Source organism: Pundamilia nyererei, unplaced genomic scaffold (genome assembly GCF_000239375.1).
Source record: "Pundamilia nyererei isolate P.nyererei 1_Seehausen unplaced genomic scaffold, PunNye1.0 scaffold00060, whole genome shotgun sequence".
Classification (NCBI taxonomy): domain Eukaryota; kingdom Metazoa; phylum Chordata; class Actinopteri; order Cichliformes; family Cichlidae; genus Pundamilia; species Pundamilia nyererei.
Window position 1 is genome coordinate 2580238 of NW_005187461.1, and position 17928 is coordinate 2598165.

At 39.9% G+C, this 17928-nt stretch overlaps 1 protein-coding gene across 1 annotated transcript in view; it reads right to left on the minus strand.

Annotated features, from left to right (window-relative positions):
* Positions 1 to 17928, minus strand: part of LOC102207793 (neural-cadherin-like) — a 107705-nt gene that overhangs the window by 57684 nt on the left and 32093 nt on the right. The window contains exon 2 of the mRNA XM_005734833.2: positions 3907 to 4104. Within this exon, the coding sequence (XP_005734890.1) occupies positions 3907 to 4104 (198 nt within the window). The remainder of the gene's footprint in view (positions 1 to 3906; positions 4105 to 17928) is intronic.

Here is a 17928-nt window from a genome sequence, read left to right on the forward strand (position 1 = left end):
ATTGAATGGTCTTCTTGCCCAAGAAATGAGCCACCCTGCAGAGCTGCTACTGTGATAAGCCAGGGCCAACACGGCTGACAGTTACTCATGTGCAGGACATCAAGTCTTCAGTTGAGCTTTTCATCCCAGATTCCATCCAGAAACATTTTCTGGATTGCAGTAATCTAGAAGGAAGGTGTGTTTTTGGAGAGAGGTGGAAGGAGATGGACCAAATTCATCTAAGAACCCCAAAGGCCTACTTTGGGGTTCTTATCCTTGCAGGAGTTTATTAATTCATAAATGTGATCTAACAAAGGTAAAGGGAAAAAATTAACCATGTTTGCTGTTCATATGTCTTGTAATTGGGATGAAGTAAACATCTGTTGAGTAATTTAACATAAAATTGTTTGATAGTGTTAATTTGGAAAGCCAAAACTCTAGCGGGTCCACCAGACCCATGAACACTGGCTGAGTAACAAAAATACGAACACCACACAAGGGTTAAATATGTTTTATTTTATTCTGGTATAAATTGGTCATTAATAATATAAATGGGGGTTAGGAATAATTGTTGTTTTATTGTTGTTTGCAACAAACAAGTGTCAGAAATGGAACTGAGGATCAGTTTAGGAATGAGAAGGTACATGCACATCTTGCACTTTGTGTTGTACTATCTGGATGACCATCGTGTAATTAAATAAATTATGATTAAATTCTTGTATAAAAAGAAAATTTTAGAGCAGTAGAGGTTCACTAATCTGCAAAACACTGCATCTACAAGTTGTGGAACAACTTCAGAATAATGTTTGTCAGCACAATCTCGTGAAGGCTTTGAATATCTCATCATCTAGCTCGTCTACAGTAAATAAGATCATCACAAAATTCCAAAATTTGTTAGGATGCCTGGGTCGTCGACCCAGGGTTTTTGAGTTTACGATATTATTTTTACTGTCTAGTTTTTGGTTTCTTTGAGTTCTGTCTTATGGCTTAGGTCTCTGTCTTCTTTAGTTGCTCTGTCTCCCCTATCACCTGCATCCCCTTGTCTAGTTCGCGTCTATGTGTATCCTAAGTTCCTATATCCCCGTGTTCAGTCAGTGTTTGTGTCTGCCCTGTTCCCACGTCTCTGTTCCCTTTGTAGTGCCTGCATATGAGTCTGTGTCTTTGTTCAGTCTGTGTTATGTGTTTCCTGTTTTACTTTGAAAGTCCATGTCTGATGTTAAGGTGTCTGGTTTTGCTTCCTCTTGTCTCGTTAGGCCTGATTTGCCCCAGCTGTGTTTCCCTCCTGTTACTCATTTCCTGATTGCTCCCTCTGTGTATTTAAGCCCTGTGTTTCTTAGTGTCTGTGTCGCGATCTAACCGTTTATTTTGCTGTGTGTTTTGTCAATCCGCCGGTGTTAGTTTATTTTTGACCTTTTTCCCTAGTTATGTTATGTTTGAGTTCAGCATTAAATCTGTTTTGGTTTAAGTTCTGTCTCCGGAGTCTGCACCTTGGGTCCTATTCCTGTCTGCACACAGCCACACCTAACAAAATTCTGGATAAACCCATGTGTGCAAGCTGAAAATCAGTCCTCAGGATCTTCAAGCTCGCAGCCAGCACTGCATGTGCTCGAGGAAGATTCCAGAAATCACTATTTGTGGACACAGTGTGCCATTCCAAACTGTGTCCACAAATACAGGATGAAGCTCTATCATACAGTCTTCTTCAGTTCAGAACGGAAGAATCCTCTTGGATGATATAAGAAACGTCTTCACAAATCAAAAGAAGTTCAGCCACCTTCCTTTAAAGCACTTGAGATGATACGCAGCGGTAAACACGGCTCTGTTCCAACGTAACTGAGACATGCGGCTGCCATCAAAGCCAAAATGGCTTTATTTTTTTATTAAAATGGTACATTATCTACATTTAAACATTTTAATTTATCCTGTTTAATACTGTAAATAAACCAAGGGGTTATGAAATGTTTAAATGATTGCATTCTGTTTAAATTTACATTTTATGTAGTGTCCCCACTTTATGCCTTGGGGATTGCAGTAATTAATAAGTTTTATAATATTCAGGCTGTTGACAAATGTTATAAAATGCCAAATCCAACACAGTGTTCTTAATTCTCTCAATAATGTGACTTAATAATATGAACCAAGCCAACTTGTAAATATTGGAGACAAAGATTTTTAAAATCACACAGAAAAAAAGCTATAAAATAGGCAATAAAAATGTATTAATACACAATGAAGTAACAGAACAATGCATATGGGAATGACTCAAAATGAACCACGGTGCTAATGTTTATTGTAACAAAGGAAATGTCTTCCTTTCAGCAGTATGCCTTAATGACTTATTGATGTTTTTTTTTAATTATTTTGGAAATATATGGAGGTTTTGGGATCAGAGGAATAAATCAGGCAGTGGTTACACAGGTTTGATAAGATTTGTTAGGATTGTGAGAAATATAGCGTATGACCAAACTCCGTTTTATATACTCTTTAGACATTCTTAGTTATGACTTTCACCTTCTAAACATTAGTAATTATACTGACGAGTGGCTACTTTTACTTTCCAATTTAAGTTTTCATCGAGCTACTCAATTTCTATTTTCCTTAAGTTATAAAACATTTTTGTCTGACTGTGGTGTTTGTAGAAATTTTAATTAGCAGCTATGGAGAAATGTTTTAATTAGTGAGTCCCATTGTTGTTATGATCATCCTGCCATTGGTTTCCCACTCTTCCACAGACTGACAGCCGGTAGGAGCAATGCATCAACAAAGGTATCAGTGTGCCAAAGGCAGTGAAGGAAGAATGCTAGCAAGTAAACATGGAAGACTCTAAATATTTTAAAAAAGATGGGTGAAAAAATCCGTCCAACACTATTGTTAAACCACAAGGATGCACACCATGCATTAGGATGAGGAAGGCTGCGTGTAAACATAACCAAGTGTTTCTATACAAAAAAAAAAACAAAAGCAAAAAACTCTGGAGGGCACTTTTTTACTTTTTCTGCTGCCGTTGAATACTAAAAAAAATTGGGTCAATCAGGGTGACACTGATCAACTGAAGGCTGGCTACTGTCATCTCATCTCATCTTCAAGTTTTTAAAATTAAGCACAGGATAAGAGGGTCGTTTTTTACTGTTTTTTTATCTAGTTCTTTTAAGTTTATGTTAGCTGCTTTGACAAACGTCGCTGCTTATATGAGTTCTCAGCATAGACAAGGGGCGAGACAAAGACAAGGGCTGCTTTGTAGTATTTGTGGTTTAAAGTCAAAACGTGAAGCTGTGCGATGTACTAATGCGAGTCAGAGGGAAGTCAGTAGTGTTTTGTAAAGCCCCATTGGCAAGATTAGCACATCCCCCAATCTCTGACATGTGAACAAACCTCTATCCCCTCAACCACCAGGGGGTCTACTATGGCAGACTTCCAACAGCCAAATGCGTATATGAGAATTTTAGCGTGTGTGTCTGCAGAATTTACTCTGCGTATGCAACATGGAGAATTAGAGAGATAGATAGAGTGCATGATAAGTGCATAAACAAATGTGCGAAGGCCTCTGGCTCTGTGTGTGTGTGTGTGTGTCTGACTGCTGCGATTGTGTATGTGTGTGTAGAAAAAGAAAGAGGGACAGAGATACAGAAGAAAAAAGAAATAGGGTGACAGAGAGATAGAGAATCTAACGGACACCTAAAGAACCTATAAATGCATGAATGAATGTGTGAATGCCTCTGGCTGTCATGTCTGAGAACTGGTGTCTGACTACTTGCATTTATTTTCAAGTCTCTATAGCTTGTCAACTTATTTTAACAACAACACAATCTATTTTAATACAACTTACCTTCTATATGTGTGTGTGTGTGTGTGTGTGTGTGTGTGTGTGTGTGTGTGTGTGTGTGTGTGTGTGTGTGTGTGTGTGTGTGTGAACAGCAGAAAGCTTACCATCTGACAAAAAGTATTCCACCTCTCCACTTTTACCCTCATCCCCATCATGAGCCTGGAGCTGGTAGACAAACGTTCCCGCAGGGGCCTCAGGGGATACGACAGCCAGGTAAGGGTACGGCTTCATACTCCACTCAGGGACGTTGTCATTGACATCAGTGATCTTCAACTTCACCTTGTTCAGGTACCAGTCTGGGCCTGGAGGATAGTGCAGAGATAGTGATGGAGCTCTGGTTACAAAAAGTGACAGCTGTCATGTAACTGAGTGTGCAGCAGGGAGACATGTTGCCAGGGGAATGTGAAGCGCCAACAAGCATAGAGTCAACTAAGGGTACAGGTATGTGAGATATACATCCTCTCCAGTAGATAGCAAAAACCAGGACTGCATGATTAAACTAAATGTTAATGGGGGTTTTTTCTGTGCCTGTACTGTGAAACTGATACCGCTACAGTCTCAATTCAGCTCAGAGGTCTGGTCAAAGTCAATTACCACACTATCTTTAACTTAGTAATTTAACGGCTATCTTTCCACTTTCTTTTGCTACACCATAGCTGCCAGAAGCTCAGGAAATTATTGTAAGTGGATGTCAGGAGGTATGTTTGGCCCCAGGGTTGAGGACGGTGGATATGACATCATCCATTCATTCTCCATCAGGGTTTCCATCCAAGCATCCAGACACCTTGGTTCCCATGGGAGAGAGCCTCAGCCACTGTCTCATCTACCATGTCTGGGGTAAAGCTACCTTGATCTTCCCACAGGGGCGTGGGGATGATGCCTCACGACTGCAGGCACTTTGTCGCCTGCACAGTGCCTCACTGAAGTGAATAAGAAGATTCCAGGAATCCAATTACCAACTCGCTCAACCTAAGCCGGGGCAGACAGCAAGAGAGCACAACAGCACCCAAGGAGAGGCGGTGTAAAACTGTGTCTCTATGACAGAAGCATAGCGTGACTTTTCCTGGAACTGATAGTAAGGGATCGTTATCCACATTAAACACAATGACACAATCTGGAAACAATGTTCACAAGAAAAACTCGCGACACTGTCACAGGCCCCAATCTAGGACACATTTTCTGCAGAATCTATTCCTGCGATGTGGAGCAAGTCACAGAATTGTAGGCTAAGACACTATTTTCGCAAATATTGGCTGTGATCTTGTGTCAACGTGGCATGAAGGAATATGTCAGAAGAGGTGCCAAACAGTTCAGTAGACTGCAATACACAGAGGCCATCTGCCTCACCCCAGAAAAGAAAAACCCCCCTGCCAGGACAAACACATTGACACACACAAATGCATGCACATACAGATCTGAACGCAACCCCACACATGCGCAAGCAATCCCGTCTCAAACACACACTTGCATGTCTCTTTCTATCTTCCTGTCTTTCTCTCACAAACACACACCATGGACACTTAGGAACAGAGGTGAGTTACCTAAAGGCTAAAAGTAACTATGGATTTCAAATCCCATTATGTAAAAGGTTTCATGTTTCTATCCACAGGCTATGTATGTACTTTTTAATCCAAGACAAAAGCAGCAGGAGTGTGCGATGCATCCTTTCACTACCTGAGGGCTGCCTCAACAGATGTGCTGTCTGTATAAAGCAGTTCTACCTAGCTGGTTTCCATAATGTTCTGCAACACAATGTCTTTCCAAAGTCTATTATAGCTGATAATGTAAAACTATATACCTCTAATGAGTACATGCACACAGCAAATGGTATGAAGTCTTCAAACTGCATGAAAATATTTGACAGCACCTTGTGTTGGCTCAAATGAGTTGGAAAAGAGAAGGTGGATGCGGAGATCACAATTCCTATTTCTTTTGGAACTCTTTTACAGTTAAGATGCGTTTTGATGAAAAATGCAACGTTACACTCCATACTAGCTCGTGAGTGTTCACAACTGAAACACAATAGCTATAAAGTGTGTGACAGCTCCTAAAAGGATTGTTAGAGGGATAATAACAGAGAGAGGAAGAAGCTAGAGGAGAGAATTAATCTCGCTTTCTGCTCAGGCTTTAAAGTTGCTCTGTGGAGAGGAAAGTTCTGACTGGGATCTGACGATAGTTCGTTTTGGATAAATAGCCACTGTATCGTGGGGGCAGAGAAACTAATCAATGTTCAGATGCTATCTCCTGAAATGTTGACAGCGGCAATTTATGCGCTTTAAGCCAGATCATCCTGCTCTGTAAGACGGAACAATCCTTTCGTGATGAATAATGAGAAAGGATAAAGATTCTATTGCAAAGTAGACGGGTTTAAAAGGCACTTAATCAAAAGAAATCAGAGCTCCAGCACTTAACATTTAGTTGACTATCAAATCTTTGCGGGGAGTGGTGCAAGACACATTCCTCGCCTCCTGCTTGTTGGTGTCTTTCCCAGGCATGTCTCTGTGGTAATGGTGGTGATGATTTTACAAGGCTCCATCTAATTAGCTTGTTACAGAGAGACTAATCAGAGCCAAGGCAGATAATTAGAGCCTATCAGCTCTGGAATGATAATGAAGAATGTAGTAGTAAGTGCGTATGAGTGTGTTTGTGTTGTATGCGTGTACGCGTTTGCGTGTGCAAGGTGAGAGTCCATACGTGTGTACGGGCAAAGGAGAGTGCACGCCGCATGTTCCGAGGCTGCAAATGCATGCGACTCCTCTCTGATCTAAATAGGGAGATGCTGTGAATGATGCCCTGTGAGCACCAAACTGACACAAGCTGCCTTACCTGACCAAGACAAAAGATGTGATCAAATAATGGGCAGGGGCTCACAGGCTCCACTGGATCTTTTAATGTCAAATATGCTTTCTGTGCCCAGCGTGATGAAAGGCTGGTCTATATTTTACAATAGAATCCCATATGGATAAGAGCGTATGCTGGATGACTAACATAATAATGTATCATAAAAAGTTGGATGGCAGAGGTGCAATGTGTGGTTGGCAAAGGCTCAGTAAGTACAATGGTGTAGCTCCAAGTGAATGCGCACGCGTCTGTGCAGTATTATGCATGTGTGTTCTATCACTGCAAGCCATTCTGTTGATGTTTCCTGCTGTTAATCCTCTCCTTGGGTACTTGCTATATAAAGCTGCTAAGTGGCTTGCCTGTATGAAAAAAAGTTGTCTCAAGTGCTTCTGTGCACATATACACTGCCCACAGTACAAGGACAGTGAGGGTGTGTGGGAAGGGGATGAGAGGAAACAGAGTAAAGGAGAGAGGCACAGCTACAGAAACACAAATATCTACAGAGAGAAGGAAAGAGACATAGAGAGGGAAGAAGGAGGCAGCGTGGTAGAAGGAGCATTGTGTGATGGTTAGCACAGAACGCCAAATAACATTGCAGAGACAAGAGCACAGGGGAAGCACAACACACAGCGTAGCACAACAAAAGATGGTGGGAGAATCTATGTTTGGAAAGAAAACATACAGTAGCGGACCGTGAGAGGAGAAAATTAAGACAGAACACACAGTATAATTAACAACCGTTTTTTTCTAATGCATCCCCTGTTCCTTGTACTCTCATCGAGGGGAGAAATTAAGATACAAATATTTCTGTGTGGAATTAAGCAAATTGCGTCTGCAAGCATAAATATCAATGGCCCGTGTGAGACGTGGAATTTCAGGGGTGCTTTTTTAGCAGCAAGTGAATGGAAAATGAAAATCAGCTCAAAGGGGAAGTAATGAGGTACATTAGCCAAATGTTTGCAGTGTTAAGGAGGCTCTTTTCAAAGCCGCCCACCACACCCCCCCATCTCTGTGCTTAAATCAGAGTGTGAAGCCATCAGCAGGAGATCAACACGCTAAAAGCACTGGGGACAAAAATCTATTAACTCAGGGATTCCGGTGCCGCACACCACGGACTCTGCTCGGCTCAGAATGGCTGACACGCTAAGCATGTAAATACACATGCAGGCACTTTCATCCCAGAACAATTAGAAATGGTAGACGACCTCAAGTTCTGCTCATTTCTTCCAGTCCGAAATCCGCATCACTGCAGAAATTGTCAAAAACTGTGTTCAATGAAGCGGTAGGTACGTTTTTTGCAGACTTTGCAGCAATATCATCATTTATCTGTAGGTACTATACACCCAAACTATACTCAAACATTTAAAAAGCAGTATTAAAATGAAGAAAGTTTTGATATAGGGTTTTGTATTTTTATTTTTTCAGTGGCTATTAGGCTTTAAATGAGAGTAGGCCATTTGAGAACACGTGCAGAATTTTGTTTGCAGCTGGCTTCCTGACATAAGCAAGACCTTCCCTAAAAAGACCTCATCTGGATAACAGAACAGCATCTTTTGCTCTGTCAGCAGTAATGATGCCTTGATGGATTCCGTGTGCATAATGCACCCTATCCTATCAGAGATTCTACCTTCTGCTAAAGCCAGATTCTGTGCTGTTCCCAGTTGATGTCTCTCTTTTTCTGTTTGATTTTTATGTTGTCTACAGTCAAAAATCAGACACATAATAACATTCCTCCACTGCCTTTGAAATGAGGTGTGGGTCAAATCCAGTCCTCTTATGCTTGTGGGGGGGCTCAGCTTTAACGCAGCAGGAGAGCTGCTAGGGCTTGCCATCAGCTTCATATGTCTGGGGTCGGCATCTGTCCATCTTTGGTTTTAGATGGATTAAGCTGTTGGAAAGCTTTTATTGCACTCGCAGAAGGTTAACAAGACACTGTAAATTCAAGTTGCACCACCTTCTCTTTACCCTGTGTCCTCTGCTATGCTTCTGAAAGTATTTCCAGCAGAGCTCTTTTTTTTATGCCCAATCACACTGCTGACCTGTTGCCAATTAGCATTAATAATGGAATACGCTACCAGGTTTTATTTTGTAATTGTCCAGCCTTTATTACCTCAACTGGGTGACACAAGGTTTGATTTGCATCCCAACTGTTTTGGAAATTGAGTTTTACATTTATGAAAAATCTTACATTAAGTATAAAAAACACAGTAAATCAACACTATTGTGCTGATAATGAAGTTGTAGTACTTACATACATCACACTCCTAAAATGTTTATCAATGCTCAATTTCTTAAAAGCTCTATAAAATCTAAAGAAAATTCAGTGATTCTCAAATTATATATAATTATTTATTTATTTGCTACACATAATACCAGTCCTGAGAAAACATCTATTGTTTGATTTTTTCAGTTTATACAATTAAATGTTTGTGTCTGTACTGTTTTCAGTTTTAGGATATTTGGTGTTTAAATGATTGTATGCTGGGATTAACACCACTGTGGAGGACTCATCCAGCTTTACTAGTGACTCACAGTACTTAAGTCAATAATAAGAGTATTAATGCTTTTCAGAAATACAAAAATTAGGTATTAATAATTTTTCAGTCTGTCTCTCAAATTTCTGGTGTCAGACCCATAACCTTGTTAGAGCCTGATTGATATACTGGCAGGGTCAATATTAGGTATTTGCCAAGATATCGGTACCAGCATTTGTAACAGAAATAGAAAAGTCCAGAGAGATTGGAGAAACACCCTTCAAATATCTTATAAGTGTGGACATTACATAGTTTACCCGCCAGAGTGGTTGCCCCATGATCAGAAGGTTGGGGGTTCAACTCCACTGAATGGCTACCCTGTGGTACCCTTGAGCCTGGTACCGTCCCTACACACTGCTCCCCGGGCGCTGCATCGGTGGCTGCCCACTGCTTCACTGGATGAATGGGTTAAATGCAGAGGAGTAATTTCCCTACGGGGATTAACACAGGCCTCCAGCTCGCACTGGAACGGTTCGCAGCCGAGTGTGAAGCAGCGGGAATGAGGATCAGCACCTCCAAATCCGAGGCCATGGTTCTCAGCCGGAAAAGGGTGGAGTGCCCACTCCGGGTCGGGGATGAGTTCCTGCCCCAAGTGGAGGAGTTCAAGTATCTCGGGGTCTTGTTCGCGAGTGATGGGAGAAGGGAGCCGGAGATCGACAGACGGATTGGGGCAGCAGCTGCAGTAATGCGGACGTTGCACCGGTCCGTCGTGGTGAAGAGGGAGCTGAGTGTAAAAGCGAAGCTCTCAATTTACCGGTCGATCTACGTCCCTACCCTCACCTATGGCCACGAGCTGTGGGTAGTGACCGAAAGAACGAGATCGCGGATACAAGCGGCAGAAATGAGCTTCCTCCGAAGGGTGGCTGGCCTCTCCCTTAGAGATAGGGTGAGAAGTTCGGCCATCCGGGAGGGGCTCAGAGTAGAGCAGCTGCTGCTCCACATCGAAAGGAGCCAGTTGAGGTGGTTCGGGCATCTGACAAGGATGCCCCCTGGGCGCCTCCTGGGTGAGGTGTTCCAGGCATGTCCCACCGGGAGGAGGCCCCGGGGCAGACCCAGGACACGCTGGAGAGATTATATCTGCCGGCCTGGGAACGCCTTGGTATTCCCCCGGACAAGCTGGAGGAGGTGGCTGGGGAGAGGGAGGTCTGGGCCTCTTTGCTTAGGCTGCTGCCCCCGCGACCCGACCCCGGACAAAGCGGATGACGATGGATGGATGGATGGATTAACACATACACACATTATTAGCGTGCACTCTGCAACTTCCCTGTTGGTAATGCAACAAAATACAACCAGCTGAGGTAAGCATCACTAGCCAGAGTGTAAATGAGTAACTGCACATAACTGCCATATTACCTTAGTAAAGACATTGTAACTACAGGTAACAAACGTCAGGGAAATCTGTCTATGTTTTGTGTGTACGAAAGAAAGAGAATATATCAGCTGCTACATCAGATTTTCAATTCACCAATTACCAGTATCATTGTTAAAATTCCTCTGAACCCCTGTATAGGTATCCAATAATACCTAAATACAGTATTACAGACTCACACACTCAAGAACAATTTCTTCCCAAAGGCCATAACCACCCTTAACTCATACACACACCAATAACACAGACCCCCTCCCCAGTTTTCTATTTCCCTCTATAATCCTGTGCAATACCAAATTCTATGTGCAATAACCAGAATTGTATATACATAACACTATTTATTTAAATATTTACTCTTTTACACTGGATTGTATATTTGTACATTTTATATATTTTTTCTGTTAATACTGTTCATATGTATATATGTGGCCCCCCCAATTTATTTGCACTGAGTTGGAGATGCTCTGTATCTCACTGTACAACTGTATAGTGACAATAAAGGCATTCTATTCTATTCTATTCTATTCTATTCTATTCTATTCTATTCTATTAGCATGGTTAACTGTTACTTTTACCTTGAACTTAAATATTAAATAGCTTAAGTATTAGACATCTTTGCTATCAAAGTCACTTACCAAATTAAACATGATGGGCTGAACACACATTTAATAGGCTGATGTGTCTGAGGACTTGGACCTCCACCCGCCATGTTCTGTTACATGATTGTGTTAAACATGCTGGAACAAAGTGGCTGTGTTTGCATAGCGCTTTATTCCCTTCCGAATTGTTTTTACTGAAGCCATAGGGTACCCATGATTGCAACAGCTTCTCTTTTTCTTTCTTTCTTTCTTTGTCTTTTGCAGCCACTTTTTCTTGTCTGCACACATGACTGCATCTGTTTCTCTAAATCTGGGCTGAATTTCAGGGAAGGCTAGGTGGGTGGGGGTGTTAAGGCAAATACACAGAACACAAGCAAACTAAGGAAACCAATTTTACAAAAGAAAATGCTGCAAACTGCAAATCACATTTACTGAAAGAGATGCAATTACAGCAAAAAATGACAAATATTGCAGAAAGAGTAAAATATTTTTAAAAGGCACTATAGAGACAAATGGGATGGGATACACTTGTTGTTTTAACTTTAAAACTGCCTTCTGTTCACATTTTCTGTTTAGGTCTATCTCTTTTCATTCAGTTTCCACATGCTTCTCTATTGATTTGGTACTTTAATTCTTGAACAGCACTTTACAACTTTTATGCCAGAGAAAAGCGCTTTCTAAATACTTACTTAGTTATTTACTTACATGGTTCTTGTTGCCACGTTACCACTAGACAAAACTATTTTTTAAATGTTTGTTTGTTTGAGCACAGGATTCAGATGTAATTTCAGATACTTGCTGTTAACCCTGCAACCTTTGTAGCATTTGGCTGTTTTTTTCTTTTGTGAGTTTGTTTTCTATTGTAGGGTTTGTGTGGGCATCTGAACAGGTTGTTTTGGATTTAAGTGTAAAGTGTGTGGCACAAATCATTTTACAAACATACCTATGTGTAAATTTTTAGTATTCCATTAATTGCCCAGCCATATCCTGAGCAGTATAATCGGTTTAGAAGATGGATGGATGGATCTTTTCTAGCTGGCCCCTGACAGCTACAGTCTCTTTTCTGGTGCCTGGGTTCATGTTTCTTGTATTCCAGCCAAACGAATTCTAAAACTTCTTCCATCCCTTTGTTTGTTGCTTTGAGCTGAGAAAAAATGTGCCCTATTCACTTCTATTCACCCGCACAAAAGAGGAGGATTTAGTGAGGAGCAAGTGTTGAATAGAGATATACTGGTAGTGTGCAGCCTTCTGGGAAAGGAAAATAAATAATTTAGCTAAACATTTTCAATTTCACTTAAAACAACTGTGGTTTATGAATTACTCTTTTTGGTTTTGCATATAAAAATAACAACATTTAATAAGTTTAATTTAACAATTTTGTTAAATAAGCTTAACAAAATTGCTTTAAAATATTTCATGTCTGCAGCAAGCTTTCATATCCACAAGATATTTTTCATCTAATTACTTTCAAACAGTAATGCTCATTAAATAATAAATACCACAATTCTGCAGTTTATTCAGCATAATGAAGCATAACCTCAACCAATTTATCAGTGAATACAGTATTAAAGTCTCAGAAAACACAAGCTGACCTCTGACTCACTGACTCCTCTTTTTATTGCCTGCTGTATGCGATGCTTCGGACCAGGAGAAAAAGTTGTAGCGTCACATTACCCTCACCTCCATCCTCATTTCCTCAGTGATGTGTGTGCTTCTCTCTAGAGCCACAGGCAAGGCCAGAAGTAGCTTCCCGGCATTCACATGACGAGAGCTATATGCATCATGCACTTCTATCTTTGGGATCCTCCACAATTCTGCAGCTTAAGGCTTAAACCCCAGGAAGACCTTTCATTGCAGGCACTACCCACACACTTTCAGTCAAAAGCAGCCTGTTTTTAAAAATGCAATATATGGTATAAGACCAGTGCTATACAATCGTAAAATTCACGGTAAATTCTAACTAGCTAAAACAACTGTTTTCCCTCTCTTGACAAGCCAGACTCTAGACTTAAATGACTATAAATGGAAGTCTTTTCAAGACCTCCTTTGGTATAGCCTTTGCCACCCATAAACTGAATGTAGATTTGAAAGTGTCTTTGAACATTTGTATGATACAGATATTTCACTGTTCATTTTGTCACTGGGTTAAACAAAATGCCATAGACTGTATACAAATAATGGACACAGGCACTGTGGTAACACCCCAGTTTTACATTTTGTTACTGTGAACCAGGACAGATCTAATGGAGAACCCAAGGACAATGCATGTTCATATAACTCAGAAATCATACCTTGCTTTATTAGCTATTTCACTCTGAATGGGACCATAGTTTATAATATATACACCATGCTGTGTTAAATAAGATCTGAAAACAGCAAGTGACAAAGTAAACGCATTAGGAAATTGTTTACTGAGGCATTTGATTGAGGATGGCATTTGAATGAATGTTGAAATCTCTTCTTTTCACACTTTTCTGGCCAAGTGGCAAAGTCCATTTTCCCTATAGATTGGGTGAAATTTAAATGTTTAGCCATGCAGTATTTTTTTTATGAGGAAAAGGTTTTGTTTAGTATTCATATCACAAGATATGTTAAGGTCAAGGTCAAGGTCAAATTTATTTATATAGCACATTTCAAACAGCCGATGCTGCACAAAGTGCTTAACAATATAAAAATGATATTAAAAAGCAACAATGTAATACAATAATAACAATAAAAACAATAATAGGACAATAAAAGAATTAAAACAATAACTAAACTAATTCAAATAAGACCAAAATGCTTGGGTCATAGTGTGTTAAAAGCCAGGGCATAGAAATGTGTCTTTAGTAATGATTTAAATTGCTCAAGTGTTTGTACAGATCTAATATTTAAGGGGAGACTATTCCAAAGTCTGCGACCTGCCACAGAGAAGGAGCTATCACCACGGGATTTGAGATTAGTCCGTAGGATGGACAGCATTAGTTTTGAGCTAGACCTCGTGGTTTTTCCTGGAGCATAGGCAGAGAGGAGCTCAGACAGGTAAGGAGGGGCTCGGGCATTAAGTGACCTAAAAATAAAAAGTAAAAGTTTAAATTGGATCCTGTAGGAGACAGGAAGCCAGTGTAAAGAAGCTAAAACTGGGGTTATATGCTCTCTCCGTTTGGTACCAGTTAGCAGGCAAGCAGCTGCATTTTGAACAATCTGAAGACGATGGATGGAGGCCTGATCTAGACCATAATACAATGAATTGCAGTAGTCTAATCTGCAAGTAAGAAAAAGGTGAATAACACGCTCAAAGACGTTAGCCGGAAGGTATGGCTTTACCTTGGCTAGCTGTCTTAACTGAAAAAAACAGGACTGAACTACTGCACTCCCCTGCTTATTCACTTTAAAAGAACCATCAATGTAGACACCGAGGTTTTTTACATGAGTTTTACAATACGAGGAAAGGGTGCCCAGAGTGCTGTCGATATGATTAAAGTTGCCAAAAATGACAACCTCAGTTTTATTTTCATTTATCTTTAAAAAATGTAATGACAACCAGCCTGCAAGACAGGAACATAATATGCTATATCAGGATTTTAATAAAGAGTTTACTTGTAAACTGTGTTTTATTTGCATGTAAAGACGTGTTTGGCCTCCTTTTTAATACAGCTAAACAAGTTTTATTGATCATTTTGAAGATTTAATTATCTACATTTTAAATTAGTGATGATGCTGATTATTGCAAAGATATTTCTCTAAAGTCATATTGCACCAGTAGCCACAAAATTTGGTCTACACAATTAATAATTTCAGGGCATTTAATGTTTCATATACAGCGTCATAAATATGGAACTTCGGTCACTCTGTACCAAAAAGAAGCTCCCAAGATGTCCTAATGGGAGGAGCTGCATACATTAATGTAAAATTAAAAACTGCACTTACTGCTGAGTAGTCATGTAGTCATACCGCTGCTCCATTGAAAGTGTGCTGACATATTGCATCGGTGTGTGGTTCTCCAGCTGCACCACAGCACACAGAAAGGCACTCCAGAGGGTCATCAACATGGCCCAAAAAATCATTGGACATCCTCTTCCCTCCCTGAAGGACCTGTACAGCACTCGCTGTCTCAAGAGGGCACGCAGCATCCTACGGGACTGCACACACCCAGGACACCGGGTGTTTAAGCTGCTGCCGTCTGGCAGGAGGTTCAGGCTGCTGAGGTCCCGAACAAATAGACTCAAGGACAGCTTTTACAACAGGGCAATAGCCCTGATCAATGCAAATAGCTGACCTGACTGGATACCTCCCTGGACTTTTTTAGGGGGGAGGTAACAATGTTTAAAACAATAACAATAATATTTATATTTATAACAAGGTGCAATAATAATTAATGTGCAATAATAACAGTGTGCAATACAAATACACTTATTCTTCTTTTTTATTACTAAGTTATTATACTGTGTTGTGTTGTTTGTTGCGTTGTGATGTGTCATATCGTGTCGTGTTGTGTTATATGTAGTGCCGACGTAGGACAGTTTTTCCAATTTCATTGTACTACTGTACTATGTATGACTGTGCAATGACAATAAAGAGTTATCTTATCTTATCTTATGTGCAAGTGTTTGGGGTTACAGCATCAACTACTCTGATGGTATGTGCCCTCTGCGCTTCCAAAATATGCTAATTTTGAAAGCCCGAGGTGCATGCTCCTTCTGTTTGACATTCAGTTAGCGCAGTATGTTAAAACATGAGACAGCAAAAATAGGGTCGTGGGTGATGTCTGTCTGGATGTTGTTTTTCTTACGACACCCCTTGCTACATTTTTCTTTTTAAATTTAGTTCAGTTTTTGTCAATAATTATGATCTTTATTATTTATGTAAATTCTGCATTTTAAAGGCTCAATGAGGGTCATATATTATTCTTCAAGCATCTTATGTTATTCTTCAAAGTTAATTTTTTCATCAAAGTGGGTTTTTTTTTCCAATGTTGTACTAGTTAATGAGAAACTGATGAAAGCCAGAATGCCCTCAGAGGGTCAAACATCTTCAAGGAATGATGGTGTAATATGAAGTCCGTATAATGAAGTATTCACAACTTTAAGTGGACATAACTTAAACATTTGAAGGCTACAGATCATTTTGGTGCTTGCCTTGCTTTCACTGATATTGTCTGGTGTAAAAGCCTCTTTTGCAATAAAACTGTAAATTCCTGCCTGAATGAGAATTAATAATAAATTCTTCAGCATTTCTGTTGAAAAAAACCCAAACATGCATGAGCACAAGTGCAGTTTTTTTTCTTCTTTTTTTTGGCTGTACCATGCAAAACTTCAAAGTAGTAACATGCTGACCAGATATCATTTGAACATGAACTGACAGAAGAGTAGAGAAGCAAAAAATACATCCATGATGGGCATGTTAGTCACATTCAAAGTGACTCATCAAATCCCTGCAAGCGATAAAGATGAGAATATAAATTTGCCCAGCTGAGGTAATCAAAACGTCATGTCTTTACTCAAAAACTTCTTCCTTGCTTCTGTCTGTGGAACCTTTGCTGGTTTTATCTCAGTAACCTGGCCCAATTGAATATATAATACAAAAAGGGTTTAGCAGTAACACTTTTTTATATTGTGGTAACAAATGATGGCATGGTGATTATTAATGTAGACTTAGTATTTGAAACTTGTTTCATAAACTATCTATGAACATCTGGATGGCTATTGTAAAGTAACAGATGTTAAACATTGTAAACTATTAACAGGTTGTAAATGCTGTGTAGGGCACTTATAAACATTATCTGGGTGACTAGCGTACGGTTGAACGTGATGTTTACAGTAGTCACTTTACAGAAGTGAAAGCATGGGGGAAAAGCTATTATGCGAACAAAGATGGAGGAAGAAATGAATCTTATGTTTGGACAAACAGTGGGGTTGAAGTATTCCTCAATACATGAAATATCTGTCTGTGTGTGCTGTGTGTGCAGGAGCTGAGCAAACAAATTTGGCATACAGGTGCATCCTGGGCCCCTGAAGGTTCTCATCTATATTAGATATTATGATGTTACACATGTTGCCTAGCAACCACCTGCGAACAAACTAAAATGGTTTGCTTCTTTGCTCATACAACACCTCATTGTTTTTAATTAGGGCTGGGTATCGTCACTGACTTCTAGAATGGATTCTTTGCCGATTCACAAGGTCCCGAATTGATTCGATCCATGATTCGATTCGATTCGATTCGATTCAATTTGAATCGGAGAAATTTTGCCTCAGACAGTCAGAAATATTATAATTCTGATGACTTATCAGTACATATCGATATTTTTTATATCTATAAAAAGAAAGCTGACACTTGTGAGACTTTATCAAAGGTGTGAGCATCACAGCAGATGTCTTTGTGTCAAAGTAACTGAGGATAAAACACAGAAAAACATGAAGGCAGTTTTCCTGGTCTGGGTTTTTATAGCAGATGACCTTAAAAATATTGTGCAGTCAAAAACGAAGTGAAGCAAAGTTAAAGAGGTTTGATTAGAGACACAGCTAAGCATTTTGCAATTTTGCATAATTTGTTTACATTTGTTCAGTATTGAACAGCAGAAATGAGGCTTTATTGTCGGAAGTAAGTTAAAAAACAAACAAACAAACAAACAAACAAACAAACAAACAAACCAGCGAATAATGCAAAAAACAGAGATTTTTAGATGGGAAACTATTCCTGAGAGAGAGAAAGAGAGAGAGCTCTACATGAAGTGAGATTTTATCGTGGTGGAAGCACAACAGCAAAAGTAAGAGGAAATTCGTGACGATGTTTATGTGAAGC